The sequence below is a fragment of the Ursus maritimus genome, unplaced genomic scaffold, assembly GCF_017311325.1.
Source record: "Ursus maritimus isolate PB19 unplaced genomic scaffold, ASM1731132v1 scaffold_34, whole genome shotgun sequence".
NCBI classification, from domain to species: domain Eukaryota; kingdom Metazoa; phylum Chordata; class Mammalia; order Carnivora; family Ursidae; genus Ursus; species Ursus maritimus.
This window is the reverse complement of record NW_024426008.1, coordinates 24,533,264-24,552,923: the sequence shown is the minus strand read 5'-3', so window position 1 is coordinate 24,552,923 and position 19,660 is coordinate 24,533,264. Positions and strand designations below refer to the sequence as shown.

At 45.9% G+C, this 19,660-nt stretch overlaps 1 protein-coding gene across 1 annotated transcript in view; it reads left to right on the top strand.

The window, feature by feature from the left end:
- Positions 1-19,660, top strand: part of LOC103663318 (contactin-associated protein-like 3) — a 133,806-nt gene that overhangs the window by 74,929 nt on the left and 39,217 nt on the right. Inside the window, exons 10-11 of the mRNA XM_040620317.1 lie at positions 3,981-4,100; positions 16,295-16,492. Coding sequence (XP_040476251.1) covers positions 3,981-4,100; positions 16,295-16,492 — 318 coding nt within the window. The remainder of the gene's footprint in view (positions 1-3,980; positions 4,101-16,294; positions 16,493-19,660) is intronic.

Genomic DNA, 19,660 nt, shown 5'->3' with positions numbered 1-19,660 from the left:
TTCGTGACTTGGTGTGTATGTGTCTGTATCTGTGCAACCGTGTGCTAGAAAGCAACAACAAGTAGGTATTTTAGAGACAAATTTTTGTCTGGTTTGTTTATTTATTTATTTTAGACGTGGGGAGGGGCAGGGGGAGAGGGAGAGGGAGAGAGAGAATCCCAGCCTAGTGTGGAGCCCGACATGGGGCTTGATCTAACGACCCTAGATCATGACCTGAGCTAAAATCAGGAGTCAGTCGCTTAACCAACTGAACCACCTTGGTGCCCTTGTCTAGTTTATTTTTAATCAGTTTTATTTCCTAGTGATGTTAAGGCAGCTTACAGAAATCTGTTTTATCAAATAGGACAGGAAAAAAAAAAGAAAGTACCAGGCAAAGGAAAATAAGTATAGGAAGATAAAATATAGCAAAAAGTGAAAAAACAAACAAACAACCTCCCCCCCCCAAAAAATACAAAAAGCAATCTAGATGGCATGATGGTGTTAATTGTTCTGTTTCTTGAGTTGGACCCAACTTTGGTTCTCAAGTCCTGTCTGCCAAAATAAAGAGGACAAATTACTGATTGTCGGTATTTCTAAAATCAAATGAGGAAAGTCTCCAGAGGAGCACAGGATGGGAACTAACATGGTGGGGTTTCTAGATGTCAGCCAGAAGCCGGGTAATCATTCAGGTCCCTTGCAGTCTTGATGCTCTTTGATGATGGTGGCGGGTAATGCACTGGGAACTTACCACATGCCTGTGGGATCCCAGTTTTCTCTAGTTCTGCATGTTTCAGCTCCTGTAATCCTCAAAACTGCCCTAGAAGGTAAGTGCTTTATTTTCCACACCGTACACTTGCAGAAAGAGAGAGGTCAGCCCTTTGCTGTGGTGACACAGCTGACAGCCAGGGCTTGCGACCACCTCGCCATCCCATTTCTTCCATGTTGAACACCAGTCTCTTTCCTGAAGAATTATTTTCTCAATTTCACAACTAACCAAAATTTATTGACCCCTAAATCATTACCTATTAGAAGCTTACGACAGAGCCCCGAATTCCTCATTGCTTTCTAATTATTGGCTTTTGTTGTTAATGTTTTTATTCTACTTTTTCCTTTTTTATGTATCACTGATGACATTTTTTAAATTACTTTTATTCCAATTCAATTAATTAACATATAGTGTATTATTAGTTTCAGAGATAGAGTTTAGTGATTCATCAGTCTTATATAACACCCAGTGCTCATTACATCACATGCCATCTTTAGTGTCCATCACCCCCGACTCCTTCCCCTCCAGCAACCCTCAGTTTGTTTTCTATGATTAAGAGTCTTATGGTTTTCTCCCTCTCTGATTTCGTCTTGTTTTATTTTTCCCTCCCTTCCCCCATGCTCCTCTGTTTTGTTTCTTAAATTCCAATTTTGAGTGAAATCATATGATAGTTGTCTTCTCCGATTGCCTTATTTCACTTAGCATAATACCCTCTAGTTCCATCCGTGTTGTTGGAAATGGCAAGATGTCATTCTTTTTGATGGCTGAGTAACATTCCTTCATGTATATAGACCACATCTTCTCTATCCATTCATCTGTCTATGGACATCTGGGCTCTTTCCATAGTTTGGGATTGTGAACATTGCTGTTATGAACATTGGGGTGCAGGTGCCCCTTTAGATCCCTACCTTTGTATCTTTGGGGCAAATAGCTAGTAGTGCAATTGCTGGGTTGGAGGGTATTTTCAACTTTTTGAGGAACCATCCGTACTGTTTTCCAGAGTGACTGCTGACATTTCTGAGTCCCCTCTTTTGTAGCACATCAACCCTCTCTGGGTCTTTAGAGGGACAGCATGACATGAAAATTCACCAAGGGAGAACATGGATTATCATGTATCCAACCTTATGTGAACTGAACCCCAGAGAAGCAGGCATCAGTGTTGGGATGAGAAGACCCAGTCCCCAGCCCAGGGGGTTCCACAGGGGAGCCAGGAGGCTCTTACAGACAAAGGGAGGTGACTCATTGTCCTAAAAATCCCATAAGTTCAACCAGAGCAGTTCTACCTGCATCTCTATTTGCTGTTATGGTGTCAGGTAAGAATTTGCCAAGACAACCCTTTGTTTGGAAGGAGCTGGACATCTGGAAAGTCTGAGGCTGAGTGACTGGTCCAGAGTTGCAGCTAGGAATGGGGGCGGCCTCTTACATACAGTGTCTCCCCATCACACCTAGCAAGGTGTCTTACACAGAGCAGATACCTACAGAAAATCAATGACTAAGGAACGATTGCTGAAGTGTTATCAGTAACTCTGATTTAAACATCATTCCAAACAGCTCTGATTTAAAAATTCACAGGTGTTATATAAAGGGTCTTTCACTTTTGGACTTAATAATTTGATTTGGTCTAATAACTGAACGGACTTCATTGTCGTTCTCAAACTGTATACCAAAGTGAAGGTGAGATATTTCCAAATCCGCAGTAAGGGGTCAGAGGCTGTTAGTTTTTGGTGTAAGTGCCCAATGGCTGCGTCTGCATTCACACATAGAGCAGGTGTCTTCCCAGCGTTTCCTCCTCTACCCTTGGTCCCCAGGCAGGTTCAGCCCCAACCCACACGTAACCATGTTATCACTTTGTGTCTGTCGCTCTGCACCCTCTTCTAGGTGGTTACGAGCATATTTATGTATTTGTGGGAACATAAACACGAGGGGACAAAACGCCAGCACGTCTGGGAAGGCGATCCATATTGTCCCTGGGGCCATCAGAGTAGCTGGTGCTTCGTGTGCTACTGATGGGGCCAATCTTATTTGACACGCTTGACGCTCGGCCATATTTTATAAAAGAATGTTTTATTTTGCAAAATCCCTGGGCAAGTGAACGTTACTTTGATCTTCTTCCGCGAGAAGGGGGAAAAGTAATCCCCCTGCCCTGCCCCACCCCCTCTCTAGGATTTTCTTCATTCTTCGAAATAGGCAGAGTTTTAAAAGGAAGATAATCCAGTGAGTGTAGAATGGCATCAATTCTCGGCCCCTGCTCTGCCCCCTCTGTTCCTGCTAGGGTCACTCTGCTCTGTGGCTCTTGCCTGGCCCGTGCTGGGTCTGTGCTCATGGATGCCAGGCCTCATCCTTAGGGTGGGTGAGAGATCCAGTCCCCACTGTGTCACAACCACAACTGTTCTTCGTTCCTGGCTGCCATTAGCCACTTTCCAGGTTTTCAAAGGGTCTTTCCTGTCAAGGAAATGAGTGATGCACATGGGAGGTATTACTCAGTTGATTAGTCATTTAAACTTATTCTGAGCGTTAATTAAGTCCATCATCTGCAGATGTTAATCACTTGCCTTGTGATAGCAAAACATTTAGTGTACATATAAAAAAATCCAACTAAGAATCAGGATACGATGAAATTACCAAGAGACGTTTCATATAAATAAATAAATATATATATGTATACACACACATATATATGTACATATATTTAATTTCAATTTGCTTGAATCATCCTTTGCAAAAGCATTTAAGGAAATTTCTTTTCAAAACACACCTTATAAATGGAATGAAGAAGAGTTGGCGATTTATAAGCCTCATCTGGAAGACAATGCATTGCACGTGTAGATTGTTTTAAGTAAACAGAGGGTATAATTACTGAGTAATTTAATACATCGATGTAGTTATTAGGTAATAACAGATCACTTACGGAGACGAAGCCAGTGCATGTCAGATGCTTAGATATTATGAAGCAGAATAGAAATACATAGTATGAGTCCAGTTACCATGGTTTTGGAAAGAATCTTGTTCCCAGAGTAGGCAGGGTTCAGATCCACACGGTGATACCTCTTAAAATATTTCGCTCCAAGTTTCAGAGTCTTCATGCTGCCTGATTGACACAGGGGAACACTCTCCTAGAGAAAATGTCCACGAGAGCAAGGCATAATGAGTATCACTGGGGAAATTATCCCATCATTAACGACAGGGAGGGATCCGTCCTGTTGCAGCCCTTGTCTGAGATCCCTGTCCTTTGCAGCTTTGTACGAGCAGTCCTGTGAGGCCCACAAGCACAGAGGAAACTCCTCAGGGCTCTACTATATCGATTCAGACGGAAGTGGCCCGCTGGGACCTGCTCTTGTATATTGCAACATGACAGGTACGCTAATAAGCTTTATTGTGCCAGTTAAGCTCGTGTAATTGGTTGCTGTGTGCAAAACCAAGAGGTTTTACTTCGTAGAGTAACGTACGTGTTCCTGTGCACCTATGTGTAAGCAATGGTTCATTTTCCCTAGAAACCCAATTATATGTGGTGGATGGATACAGGTGTGTCGTAAACAAGTTCTGTGAAGGACCAATGCCTCCACCATGGTGAATGACAGCTGCCCATGGAATTGATGCAAATTCTAACGCTTCTTTTACACCCGTGTCTGTGTGTGTGTCAGTAGCCACATTTTCTCTTCTGTGCTCACATCACATTTCAGCAACAGAAAGGAAACAACCCTCCTTTACAAAACTTCCCGTGGTGCTTTAGTGGTGTGGACCTAGCAGGTGCTTCTACAACTGTAGGGTTTGACCCTGCAAAGTCTGAGATGCTGGTCAGGAAAGAGTCAGCTGTATATGGTTCTCAGGTAACCATGACTTGGTTATAATTTGCTTTCTCTGCTCTGGCTACATGGCACTCCGGTAGGGGTGCAGTTTCTAGAAGGAAGGAGTTATTGATGGGGGAATTTATGATGGTGGTTTCTGATGGGCTGAAAGTTCTGGTGAAGTTTTTATACATACTGTCCCTTTATATATAAAATCTGAGCATTTTGGCAGTGGTGAATCAAATGGTTTGATCTGAATTGGATCAATTATATCTTCCAGCCCCAAAACTACCCCCAACTTTGTGCCAGAGGCATGTATGGCTGTTTGGGGCTTTGGGGCAAGCATTTTATCATAGATACTGACCAAAACATTGCAATGTGATGGTAAGAGATAAATATATTGACCTGCCTTTATTGAAAGATGTGTGATCTATAAAGTATGTGAGGAAACGGCCAAAGGGATCTTTCTAGATATTCTGGGCTCCAGTGGTTATAACAGGCCTTCAACTTATTCAATTTCTGCTTTGTTTTGCTGGCATTATCATGGCTCAAGTGAATGCCAAGAACAGGGAAAGCTAAATAAAGATGCTGGCATCCCAATAAAGCATTCTACTTTTATCAATCACAGGCTCAATTATCATAGAAGTCTAGGACATATTAAAGATTTTCATGTATTTTGTCCTATAAGCAAAGTTCCTTACACACTGAAAAATTTCAAGATCCATAGAAAAGTGGAAATGATCCCAGCTGGCACATTGCAAAGATGAGTAAGGTTTCAATGACTGAAGCTGTTTTCTTGATAATTAACTGTTGGCAGGGTTGGTAAGGCTGAGGTCACGTTTATTAAAAAAAGACATTTGCTGCCAAGAGGAATAACAGACAGCTAATTGCCTGATTGTCTGCAGTGTGTGGTTATAATAAAAGAAAAATATTTTAATCATCCCAAGTGGACACGTGGTCCAGGCATAACCAGGATGCCTTCCTCGTGTGTATTTATAAAACGCCTTTGCAATGTACCACTGGTTCAAAGACATTTGTTTTAATACCAATTTCATAACATAACTGATGTGTTTCGATTGCCTGTCATTGCTGCTACCTTTTCAAAGTGAACCCACTACCAGAGGGAAGAGTACTTATCGTCAAAGTGCAAAGAGAAAGTAAGAACAGATGCTCAGCTTTTGATTTTGGTTAACACAGGAAAGTATCTGATGATATATAAGCCAGGTTTGCTTGTTTTTTGTTTTTTGTTTTTTTTTAATCCTCGAGGCAAGAAGGAGTCTCTAAATACAGGAAGGGAAAGGTAAAATCTCCTGGTTAACCCTCGTGGTGAATTTATATACAAGACGAAGGCCTTGCAGACTGTCTGCTGAGGATGTGAATCATTTTCCTTTCCCTGGGTTACTCGAAGAAATGCCCAAGTAAAACTGGGCACAAAACTGAAGAGTTGAAAAAAAAGTGCCTAACAACATTGAACACCTCTGTCCTCAGTACCCACTGTGCGCAGGGCATGGCGGTGACCGCGGTAGGGAGTGAAGTAGGACATACCCTTCCCCAGAACAGTGCGCATGTCTGTGTGCAGAACCAGACCACTGAGAGCAGCTAATGGAGTGGGTGGCCTGGCGCAGGGCAGCAGGTGCACAAAGCTGAATACGGCGGGGGGCCCGGGGCACAGACGTGGGGGGGATCGCAATTTTAAATAGAGGGATCAGGAAAGCACTCAGTTTGAAAGTTACGTTTGAACCAACCACATAAAAAAAGCTTTGCGAAAACCTTTGCAAGCCTTCAAGCAGAGGGAGTGCTCCCCGGGGAGCCTGGTGTGCTGGACAAACGCGGGTGGAGGGCCCAGAGGGTGGCCCTCAAGTCATGAAGCTGGAAAGTGACAGGTCCAGGACTCACACTAGCAAAGCAGTTTGGGCCTTTACCCAGCATGCTGTGCCAGGAGGGAGCAAGTAGACCGGAGAGTGGGGCCCTCCCGTAACGGAGCCAAGACAGTGGTGGCGCCGAGCAGGTGGGAGCGGAGGAGCGGAGGAGGGGAGGAAGTCAGAGTCCAAATCGGTGGACGGGATGTGCCTAGAGGAGGACAGTCTTCTGTTTGGATCCGAGCCCTGAAAGCAGGGAAGAAGCAGGTCTGAGAAGCAATACCAGGATTCCCGCGGTGACTAGGTGAAGTTTGGGTTGCCTGCTGTTCGTCTAGTGAGCGAGGACCTGTTGGTCATAAAAACAAGTGTAACGTGTCATCTGAAAGCCCACTGGGTGGCTGTAACATCCTCAGCAATACGAACTTCTAAAAATACACTGTGGAGAGTGGCCTTACAAATTAACTGAACCGACTAGCCGGCTCCCATTTGCTTTGCGGTGACTGACGGACGCTGCCCCGCATCCCACAGCAACAGGGGGCGTCTCTGGGTCCCCACACCCCTGTGCACTGGCCACTGAGGGGCAGCTCTCCTCTGGGCAGGCACAGATTCTGGGGCCGCGTCCCAGGAAAAGCTGTGCTTTTGTGAAGCTTCCCAAGACATTCTGATGTACACACAGTTCAGAAGCCACCTCCATGGGGCGGAAGATCTCGGTTTCACCGCCTGCTCTGTGTGCACCAGAATTAAAATGGAAAGAGAGCAAAGCGCGTCACAGAAGGGACAAATAAAGCCAACGCAGATGTAAAATTCTGGGGCCAGTCTTCATTTTTCTGTCCAGGACCATTGTCCTGTTGTTCCCGTTTGTACAGGCGGCTGTGGGTGAGATTTAAAGAACCACCACAGCGCTGCAAAAACAAGAGTCGTCCACATACCTTAAGACGGTATCGAAGGCAGTGATTCTGTAAATGAACCATCAGCCAAACTCTCTAATCCTGGAAAGTCTTAAGAGCTTTAAAGCCTGCACGTGTGCATGTGTATGTGTGTAGGAATTCATGAAAATTAGGGGTGATAATTTAATGATTGGTATGGTGTATGTTTTTATTATCAAGTCATACTTATAACGATGTATGTCTTCACATTACTTTGACCAAGCATTAAGTACAGATCATTGCATCACAGGACCTTTTGGAGAATTAAGTTTTTTAGAGACGTTTATAGTTGCCTTTCATAACAGAAAACTCCAGAAGTGAGTATATTTTATGTGATGAGATAAATGTTCTAAAGTTCCATGAATTAGGATTGGGATGGAACCTGGAAAACACACACACACACACACACACACACACACACGTGCACACAAAGCAGGATGGGGAGCAGGAGTTAAAAAATACTGCAGAGAGGATTTCCAAATAATGTTAAATGCCGAGGGTTTTTGTGAAACTCAAAGCCATAAGGAAAGCAAGATGCTAAAGGCAGAGAAAGGCAGAGGCTGATCCAAAGACAACGGATATTTGCAGAAGCTACACTGCAAGGTATTTAATCGAAAGTTTAAAAAATGCAAGGTGATCCCTGGGAAAATACAGGAATGAACCAGAGTTACATCGGAACGGTCCTTCCTGATCAGGATCCCATGAGGTGCCCCCTGACAAACCTCATTATTGACAGTGGAAGACCTGAGATCCTGGTCTTCTTCTCCCAGCCTGGAAATATGTCCGCTGTGGAGTACACCTTCTCCATGGAGCTACCACGCCTGTGGACAATTAAGTATCCTCTACTATAAACAAATGGAGAAACATGCAAAACACAGAATTCTAAACCAATGGCTAAAACTATATCCTTGGTAATAGTCTTCAAGCATCTAGTGCTGGAATATGCTCTGCATAAATTTTAGTACCTTTAGTATAAAAACTACAAAAACAGGGGCGCCTGGGTGGTGCAGTTGTTAAGCATCTGCCTTCGGCTCAGGGCGTGATCCCAGCGTTATGGGATCGAGCCCCACGTCAGGCTCCTCCGCTGGGAGCCTGCTTCTTCCTCTCCCACTCCCCCTGCTTGTGTTCCCTCTCTCGCTGGCTGTCTCTATCTGTCAAATAAATAAATAAAAATCTTTAAAAAAATAAATAAATAAAAACAACAAAAGCAAAAAAAATAAACTGCTTTGGAGGGACTGTTTGTGTCATTTGTTAACAGATCCCCTTTCTAAGCAGAAGAGACAGAACATAACTTCTTGGATGGCGGAATGAGAGATGTGAGCTCCATGGCTCTCCCCCCGGGAGAGTGGGGCTGCCTGTGCCCACCTGAAACCCTGCGTGTTGTCCTTTGCTGTGTTCGTAGTTGCGCTCCAGAAGCTGGTTCCCAGACGTGGCGCCATGGGAACACTTGTCGCGGGGAGGAGACGGCATGCAGGCGGAGCAGTGACTCCACATCAGGTTCAGACGAATCAACAGGGGGCTTGATGAACAAACCGACGACTTGGTCTGTTGCACACCTGCCACTCCCCCGCTCAGATCCTGATTCATGGACTCAATGTGTCAGTAACCCAGCACTCCTTGCTCGTTGTTACCATGGACTCCATCACGGGGATGCGAACCAAGCCACGGTGTTTCTTAAATAGCCTTCTTCCTGTGACAGGAATTGCGACTGGCCTCCCGCCGGCAGCGTGGTGTGACAGAGGACAGCCCAGTTGCTTCACATACAGCTCACATTAATTTAAAAACAGCGCTCTCTGGAAGGGGCACCAGTCAAGCCACGCTGCTATGCTTTGTATGTTTGTGTGTTTGTATAGATGCTCTGTTTTTCACCTCTGTCTTCTGCAGCAGTGCCTGTCTCAGCACAATCAGACACCTCCCTTTCCAGTCACACATTCCATTCAGGCGTTCATTCACTCCTCCTCCACACTTGACCGCTATGCTGTGGGCTTCCTGGCGCCACACCGTGTCTGAGTAAGCAGAGGGATTGAACTTCTCTCACAGACCCTCAGACTAGGGAGGGAGACCGATGTAATTCAGCTAACTAAACATATTATGAATATTATAAGTTTGCATTTGCTTTTTTAAATATAGGCATACCTCATTTTATTGCACTTTGCTTTTTTGCACTTGGCAAAAATTTGGAAGCAAATTGAAGGTTTGTGGCAAGTCTACCAGCACCATTTTCCAACAGCACCAGCTCACTTTGTGTCTCTGTGTCACATTTTGGTAATGCTCACGATATTTCTAACTATTTTGTTACAATTATATTTGTTATGGAGACCTGTGATCAGTGATCATTGGTGTTACTACTGTGGTTGTTTTCAGACACCGTTAACTATGTGCATCCAAGACTGTGAGCTTCATTGGTACGTGTTGTATGTGTTCTGACCGCTCTACCAACTGGCCATTTCCTCATCTAGGTCCCTCTCTGTCCTTGGGCTCCCTGTTCCCAAGACACAACAGTATTGAAGTTAGGCCAATTTATAACCCTACGGTAGTCTCTAAGTGTTCCACTGAAACAAGGGCCACACGCCTCTCACTTTCAATCAAAAGCTAGACATGATTCAAGCTAGTGAGGAAGGCATGTTGAAAGCGGAGGCCTCTTGTGCCAGTTAGCCACGTCGTGAATGTGAAGGAAAAGCTCCTGAAGGAAATGAGAAGTGCTACCTCCATGAACACAAGAACGATAGGAAAGTGAAACAGCTTTTCTGCTGATGTGGAGAACGTTTAGTGGATAAAAGGTCAAACCAGCCACGCCATTCCTTTCAGCCAAAGCCTAACCCAGAGCCAGGCCCCGACTCTCTTCCATTCTGGGAAGGCGGGGAGAGAGGAGGAAGCTGCAGAAGACAAGTCTGAAGCTAGCAGAGATCGGTCCGTGAGGTTTAGGAAGGAAGCCGTGTCTGTGGCATTAAGTGCAAGGCGAAGCAGCAAGTGCGGCTGTGGGAGCCACAGCGAGTGATCCAGAAGATCTGGCCGAGCTCATGACCGAAGGCAGCTCCACTGACCAGCAGATTCTCAGTGTGGGTGCAGGAGCCTCCCACAGGAAGAAGATGCCATCTAGGACGTTCCTGGCTGGAGAGGAGAAGTCCGCGCCTGCCTTCAAAGCTTCCAAGGACGGGCCGATCATCTGGTCGGGGCTGATGCGGTTGGTGACTTTTTACTTGTAGCAGGTGCGTATTTATCATTTCCCAAGTCCTAGGGCCCTTAGGAATTAGAGTAAATCTACTCTGCCTGTGCTGAGTAAATGGAACAGCAGGGCCTAGAGGACAGCACATCTGTTCACAGCATGGTTTGATGAATGTTTCAAGCCCACTGTTGAGACCCGCTAAGAAAAAAAAAGATTCCTTTCGCATATCACTTACTCTGTACCTGATCGCACGAGAGTCCTGATGGAGTTGGACAGTGCGATTTGTGTTGTTTTCACGTCTCCTAACACAGCATCCGTTCTGCAGCCCATGGATCAAGGAGTCATTTCAACTGGCAAGTCGTCTTCTTTAAGAAATAAAATTTCTTGAGGCTGTAGCTGCCGTAGATAGTGAGTCCTCTGATGGATCTGGGCAAAGTCAATTGAAAACCTCTGGGAAGGATTCGCCATCATAGATTTCATGAAGAACATTCATGATTCACGGGGAGAGATCAGAATATCAACATTAGTAGGAATTTGGAAGAAGTTGATTCCAGTCTTTACGGATGGCTTCGAGGGGTTCAGGACTTCAGAGGAAGAGGCCACTGCAGAAGCGGTGGAAATAGCAAGAGAACTAGAAGTAGAAGTGGAGTCTGAAGATGGGACGGAACTGCTGCGATCTCAGGATACAACTGGAACAGAAGAGTTGCTGCTGATGAATGAGCAGAGAAAGTGGTTTCTTGCGGTGGGATCTACTCCTGGTGAAGGTGCTGTGAAGACCGTTGAAATGACATCAAAGGACTTAGAATATCGGGTCAACTTAGTTGATAGTTTGAAAGAAATTCTACTGTGGGTAACATGCTATCAAACAGCATCCCATGCTACAGAGACACCATTCATGAAAAGCAAAGTCAGTCAATGCTACAAACTTCATTGTTGTCTTATTTTAAGAAATGGCCACAGCCGCCCTGACCTTCAGCAACCACCACCCTGATCAGTCAGCAGCCATCAACACCAAGGCAAGACTCTCCACCAGCAAAGAAGATTACAGCTTGCTGAGAGCTCAGATGACGGTTAGCATTTTCTAGCAATAAAGTATTTTCAATAAAACTATGTACATTTTTTTAGATGTAATGCTATTGCACACTTAATATTGACTCCAATATGGTAGAAGCAGAACTTTTATATGCAATGGAAACCAGAAACTTCTTCTGACTCACTGTTTTGCAGGATATGTTTTATTGTGTGGTCTGGAACCAGACCTGCAATATCTCTGAGGTGTGCCTGTATATTTGAACGCTTTTTGGAAACGTGTAAAAAAAAAAAAAAGGCTCTGAGTGTGGGTTGGAGAGTTCCTTTCATGAACACATGCACAGCTGCTGCAGTATATATTTTTCTTTGCTTGGAAGGAGTTGTGATTTCGTTGTTCTCTGCTTTGCTCTGGAAAACCGAGATAGACAGTAAGCATGGCATCATCATATGTCATGCGTGGCAAGTTTTGTGTAACAATAGTATCTCTTACAGAAAATTCTATAATGTTGAAATGTTAGAATTTCTAAAGAGAGAGAGAAAAAAGAGCCGCTCTTTGATGATTGTCATCCACCATGACCGTGCATCTCTTTTATATTGGCTTTTGCCTGGAAAGAATCCTTCCTGCTCCCACTGAGGGGACATCATTCTGGCTGATTTCCTGCAGCTTCTAAAGAGAGTCCCAAAGTAGACACACCCAGCGCGCATGGGGACGCACCACTTCCGGAGCAGGTCCCGTCACTGCTCCCGAGGGGGAGACAAGACACATACATTGGGAAAGTTCATTTTCCTGCTGTCATCAGCACGGCCCTGCCTGCGGGTGGACAGGCAAACGGTCTCGACGAACAATAAAAGTAGAACTCTCAGACTGCGGCTCAGCCAGGAGCAGTTAATCGCCTTGGCATTTGAAGATGGCGAAAACAATAGTTTGCAGTCTTTCGATGCACCTGGTTCATCTCTCCATTTACCAAATACGGCATTGAAGGCTTAGAGAATTTTTCGACTTTTCCAAGCGCACAGATTGTAACCCATAGTCTCTCATTGACAATGACATGCTTCTCCGTCCATATCTAATTTTATAAGTATATACATAATGTTCTGTCTGAGGAATGAATCTGCTGTCTTGCTGTGTGGTGGGCTGAAATGCAAGGGGAGCCACTAATGACATTTCACGGTAATTGAGCACTTGGGATGCCAGGCGCGGGGCCAAGCACGTGGATCTGTTGCCTCAAGAGACTGTAAGTCGTGTTGAGGAAGTGTCCTTCCATGTTCAATAACAGGTGCCTACACTAATGAACGAGCAGACACATAAAGCTGCAGTTAGTGTGACCTATGAGTGAAAAGATCATCCTCTGAAATCCCAAGAGAAGAAGGCTATGAAGGAGCTACATTCTCTTGGGGGTGCCTAGCAGGGTCTTAGAGTACTGTCTTTCTTGTGTGGAAAATATTAACGTAAATCATGAAAAGCTCAAGGCCTCACAACTGTGACAAGAATGGCAGCCCTTATAAGGACCCTAATGCAAATATCGATTGGGAGGGACCCAAAGCGGTGGGGCTGAGACAGAACCACCCCTGGGCCTCTCCCAGGACCCGGAGGCTGCCTGTTTACAGGAGTCCACGCTCCCCTCAGTGAAACACAAACGTCAAATCCTCTTCGGCTCTGGTAGACAGACACCATGGCAGGGCCGTGCCTCCAAGATCTAGGTCAGGGGCGGATTGGAGCCACCCATTATCTTCCTCGGGGCCCCACTGGACGTTCACAGCAGCCACTTGGCCATCACCAGCCCTGGGTGCACATATGTGCACATCGGTGCCCACGATGAAGTTCAGTTTCCCCCCAGGAGTGTTTTCCTTTGACATACAGGCGAAGGCTCGGGTGCATGAGGCTCTCTGGAAAGGTCACGGACCTCAGCAGTCTTTGAGAACTTGACCTACTCAGAAAGCCCAGTGGCTCGCACCGGGTTGCTTAGAAATGCGTGGTGACGTCGTATCGTTTCCTGAAGTTGGGCAAGTGGGAGTTCCTGGGCTTCCCTTTCGTGTTCTGTGCGGCAGGAGCATTGGGCTGGGTAACAGGTGGCGGCCACCTGTTGCGGTGTTTCCCTCCAGATGGTAGCGCCGTGGAGTTCTGAGACCGTTCGGAGCCGTACCTCTTCCTCTTCTTTAAACTCGAGCACCCCTTTTCCGTCGGAAGAGATGCAGGCAGCTGGCTTCATTTCCAAAGGGTGGTATTTGGACCCAACTCGGACTTCATTTCAGGCCTCTGCGAGAAAGGGGATTTTTGCCTTCCCTTTCTTGAGATCAATTTCCAGCTCTTGAGCTGACCGACCACCTAGACAGGCATCAAGTGTCTTGTGATGGGGTCTTTCTTCTTCTTCTTTCTCAGGCAGATGAAAATGAGCAGAGCAGAGCATGCTTTGGACTCACATTTACCTGACTGCGGAAAATAAAGATCTGTTTCTTTTCCCCATTCGACCACCTGTTTTCCCCTAAAAGATGCCCGGTGTAGTTTAGAGATCCATTATACAGCGTAGGAAGTGTTGCAAATTGCAAAGGGGATATAATTTGGCAAAATAAAGAGAAACTAGGAGTGTCATATGATATGGTGAGTCAGTGTTATTTTTTTTATATCCTGCTTACCAAACCAAACCGTCAAATTAATTTAGGTTGATTTGCCTAAGCGAATGGTGGGCCAGGAGCCACGGCCAGCCTCCCTGCTTGTGTGCAGATGAAAGGCTCCACGGAGCTGGATGAATACGATATGATGTGGTCTAATTCAACAGTTCAAAAATCCTGTTCAGAATGTTCCCTCATTATGATTAATGTCCTCAGATCTCATTTGTGCTTCAAACGACAGTGAATAACAGCGAGGTATTTTTCCATCACGCTGGTCACTTAAATTCCTTGGTCTGTCTCCTCATCCTTGAGAGCTGAGGTTACGTTGCATCTCAAAGGTGCCTTCCCAGTTACAGTTCGGAAATCTATGAAAATCCTATGTGGTGTCACATCAGGGAAACATAATGTGCCCTCGTTTGGGGTCTTGGAAATAATATTTCTAGAAAGGGCAATCATTGAAATTTCTCTTTTTTTCAGAAGGCAGCTTTGAGGTTCTGTTCATGCTTTGCCTTCTCTTCTACTTGAAAAAGATTTCTCTGATTACATTTTAACCATGCAAGACCGGGAATCCATTATAGTGACCACTAGCCTGTATGAGCCACTCAGCCACAGCGTTTTTCTTAGTGCCATAAACCATGAAAATAAATGACACACCGACATTAGAACTGATGAACTCCCCAGCCGAGCACATGGCTTCTCCATGGCTGCTCTTACCCCGTTTCCTCTGATGGAAGAGACCCTGACCATGACTGTGAGTAGGTAATGGCAAAAAATAACACCAGGTCCATTTAAGTAATTTTCCAGGAAAATGTTGAAATATAAAATGTCTGGTGAAAACATGATTAAAGGGGGGGAAACCCCTGTGGGATTCATGTTGCTATAGGAACCCTCACAGCCCCTTCAGTGAGCAGAGAGGGGGTGATCTATTAAGCCTTTTTCCCTAACTGACTGTATGACTGCATTAGTCATGCTGACTCACAGTCTGTTCCTGTTCCTGCTAGATTCTGAATACTTGGCAATGTTTTTCATAGGCTAGAGTTCTTTCCATGGCCCTTGGGGTTCTTTTCCCTGGATCTCTGGATGTATTCGATGCATTGGGGTCTGTGAGCCCCAGTGTGGCTGTTAGGTTTTTCCCAGGGAAGGACAGTGGCGGGTCCCGCGGGGAGTGCTGTGAGGGTTCCTGGTAGCATTGTTTTGATTTTTTAACCTTGTTTAGGTAGTAACCATTAAAAGTAATAAGAACAAATCTCACATGACTGTTTCCAGCCCCTATAATTTGGAAATATGTAGACCGATCGTATATGTGCCAGAAGCACGTTACGGAGGAAGTTACATGACTTGATGTTGTAAGTGTGGTGGAGTTAGGACAACCTGAAGCCAGCCTCGTACCCACTGAACCATGGGCCTTTTACACTGTGGGAGGAGCTGTATTGGGGGGAAGGTCAAAGAAGGCGAGATGTTTCTCTTCTGTTTTAAACATTGTGGAGTGCTCATTCATTGTTTTTAAATCTCTTTTAAAAAATACAGGTCATCAATGTAACCGAACTATGTCAGAATTCGCCAGCAGACATTTGTGTGGCTGTGGTTACTGCTAGAAATAGTTACATTAACTACCCCGAGGCGCTGCGTTATTTAGTTCTGGCCATTGAATGAGTTGCTGACACACGATCAGTCAATTTTTGTCAAGAATACTTATTTCCTATCATTTTTCATGATCACGTGAGCTGCGTATTCCTCTCATGTGTCTCTTGTGTTTCATTGAGTACCAGAGGAAAAGATGTTCAGTTCAATGATGAATACGCTTATTAAATATATATATATATATATATACACACACACACACACAATAAAAACATAGCTTTCTTTTTACAGTAATGGAAAGAAATAAACTAAGGGACAAAAAGTTTTATTTATGACTCTGAGTATTATAACACGGAATTTTAAGAATTGGCCCCCCTGACAATGTTGACTGCGTTCAGGGTAAACCAAATTCCAGTAACGAGAGTTCCCATTATTAACAGTTCAACAGTGTCCCTTATGTTGGTTCCAGTCTCAAAGAGATCTGATAGCTACGAATGTAAGAGCCTTAATTCAGATAAAAGAAGTTTCCGACTTTCACATTTATTTTTCATTGCTCCAACCTTCCTCCCTCCCAACCCGTTTCTGCCCAGAAGACACCACCTGGACCTCAGTGCAGCACAATGGCTCCCACTTGGCCAGGGTCAAAAGCTCAAATGGAGAAAGCCCCCACCCTGTGTTTTTCAAGTACACAGCCAGCATGGACCAGCTCCAAGCCATCATTGACCGTGCGGACCACTGCCAACAGGAGCTGGCTTTCCACTGCAAGAAGTCAAGGCTCTCAGCCGGCCACGGTGAGTAGTCGGAGGCATCAGCCATCGTGCCTGCAGGTGGCAGGGGCCTGACACGGGTGCATGAGGACTTGTGGCCGTAACGCCCATGTCACAATCTGGAAGTTACAGAGATGCTTTTCTTCAGAGCGAAGAGCAGGGTCAATATGTGTTTGCTCCTTGCTCAAAGCTGTGAATGATCTGTGAAGAGTCTTCCCAGACTCAAGTGGGCAACCCATCAATGAACACCTCCTTACGAGGCTGTCGGACTGCTCGGTGCTCATCCACCACGAAGGGCGGCGACGCCTCGGTAATGTTTTATCTTAGAAAAGGTGGCCGGCATCACTCATGGCTTAGTTATCTGGAGGTGATTATTCCATGAGATTCTTTTTCATGGACTGAATGTAATTAGTCTTTTGGGTAATTATTTACTAGGGAGCAATGTTGGTATCACGCAGCTCCTCTCACACAACATACCTGCTAGTGGTTCATTTTTCATATCTATTCTATTCTTGAAAATTCTTTTTGGTTTCATATTTTCTTCCTTTGAAATACCTCATTTTGTCAGAACGTGCAAGCCCGCTGCCCTCATGACACTGCTTGGCTTTCAGGAGGCTGATCAGGCATCTGGGAGCGGAGTGAGTGGGGGGCGGTAGTCAGGGTCCTCTGAGTTCAGGTTCCAAACCTGTCACTCCGCGGCCCTGGGACTCATCCCTCAGAGTGTTTAGCACTCAGGCACTAACCTCGCCAGGACCTAATTGCACAACATCGAGAAAATGCGGGAAGCAAATGCTCCTTATTTGCATCTCTCCACTGTACTGGATGTGTAGTTAGCGCTAGAGGGCTTAGTGCTTACTGTGAGTTGATGCCTGCCGGATAGATACTGACCTAAACTGCTGTGCTCCCAGAGGAAGGGGAAAGCGGCCTCCTGGGGAGGAACTCAGTGCTTCGGAACAAGGCGGGCTGGGCTGTCGGGCGGGGAAAAGAGGAGGAGGCAGAGCAGTGCTGAGGCCAGCCGCTAGCGGGGTCAGAAAGCAATGCCACCTAGTGAATGTGGGAGCAAACTCATGTACACTGGAGTGTGGTCTGTCCCACAACCTGGCCACCACCCGGGTCAGTAAAGAATCCCCATACGGAGGGCCAGTGTCTCCCTAGTTGATTTGCAAGTGATTCCTTGATCGTCGTCCTTCCCATAGCAATATATAAAGAGCAACAGCAGCAATGAAACCAAGTCTTTAACTGGGGTTGGGGTAAAGATGGAACGAGGAGAGGCTTTGAAACTTGTTAAACACCCGCTAAAGAGACAAAACGAGGGACTTCATTATCTACACACTCGAGGTGGTTGCGTTTCTTATACGTTGCTACTGGAGAAATTGTAGTACAAGCCTCGTTTAGACAGACTCAGCACAGACCTGCATAATTCCAGAAGCTCCTAATTAGGGTGCAGATGAGGTAGGCCTAAAATAGTGTAGCCTAGTAGACCTTGAAATGGCTGCACTGGTTCACGGTGCATCATCGATAGACACGAATGGGCGTGCGCAGCACGATGCCACCTCAGTGCGAGGAGTGGCAGCAAGGAGGCTTCACCGGCAGCCTTCAGTAGAATGTCGCCGTGTGGGAACCACACCAGGCGGCTGCCATGTGCAGAGCGGGGAGCTTAAGAGCATCATAGAGTGGATTGGGAATGCGAATGTCAGTCGAAATCCACTTTTTCCCCAAGAATTTCCTTGTGTTCACATTCTCAGACGTTATCAGGACCCCGGGGTTAATTGTGAGAGGAGAGAACGCAGGGCTGGGGCCTCAGTGTCCGCAGGCCCTGGGTCGTGTGGTTTTCCAAGAGCGCTGCTGGGGGGCAGTGGGCCTCAGCTCTCATTAGGGTCCGGCGGCCTTTTTCCTGCAGCAGCTCTTAGGTCTGTGTGCTGTAGATGGTTTCAGGGGGTGTGGTTCTGGGGGGCTAAAGAGGGAACTCAAGGACAGCACGTGTTGATTCCAGGAGACTGTTCAGTCTCCATACTGTGAGCACTGAGGTCCACAAGGATTGCCATTGTGGCCAGAGTGAAGGACAGCCAACCAAGGGCTGAGGTGTTGGAGGCTGGGGAGCCCTGTTCCCTTCCCTTTCAGCCTCTTCTTCTTCTTTGTGTTGTTCGTAATGATTCCTTCTGCAAATTCTCTCGATTTCTCAAAGAAATCTCGGATGGAGCCAAATGCATTCTGTACCTTTAACAACACTTGCTGGTTCTTACTCTATAGAGAAAAGGAAAAATTCAGATGTAAACAAACAATTGTGCATCTGTGTGCAATGATTTCTTCGCTCCTCCATCTATGAAAAGAATGAGTGTTGAATAATCCCATGTTTAAAATGGTGTTTTGAAAAATATCTGTTAAGTTGAAAAGATCTTCCACCCCCTAGAGATAAGTTTTCAACACACTGAGGATAAAAAAAAAAAAAAAGTTGCAGACATTGATTTCTTGGTGCACATCTCACCCAGCGGGCCTGCGGTGGGCGGTAATGAATATGGCCCCGTGTGTTCACCGGCTGGGAGGCTCTCGGCAGAAGGTGAAGTCTCATCGAACAGGGAGCCGTAATGAGCAGTGGCAGTTGTAAGTTAGAGAGAAGGTGGGATGCGTTCCAGGTTCCCCGTGGGGGCCAGGTGGGGACAACCTGAGAGTTTGAGGGCGAGAGCATGCTGAAATGGACAGGCATCTTTGCGGGCCGATTGATGGAGGGATTGATGGAGGTTGCTTCCATTCTCCTCCCGCTCTGATTCTCTGTTTATGAGGCAGTTCCCCTCCGCCCTCCAGAGGGCCCTCCGTCCTAATCGTCCTCACCCAGGTGCCCTGCACTTCTGCTCTGGGGAGCTGCGGCGGCCTCCGGCCCTGTTGGTGAGCTGTGGGTTTGCCCTGAGGAGGACATTGTGCTGAAGCATCGAGCTCTTCTGGCCTCAGTTGTCCTGAGCCCAGGACCTGCCTCAGGCATGAAGGAGACTTGTCAGGGCCATGTCTGTGGTTTCCAAATACAAAGCTAACCCACTGAGTGCAAGAAGAAGTGCATTCCTCCACGAGACTTTTAAGACTTGACAGGATAGTACTAGTGTTTTTGGCTAATAGATAAGAAATCCATATTTTGCATCATAACGTTACATTCTTTCAGTGGCATTTTAGGCTCTCGAACAGATTTGGGATTCAGTGTAT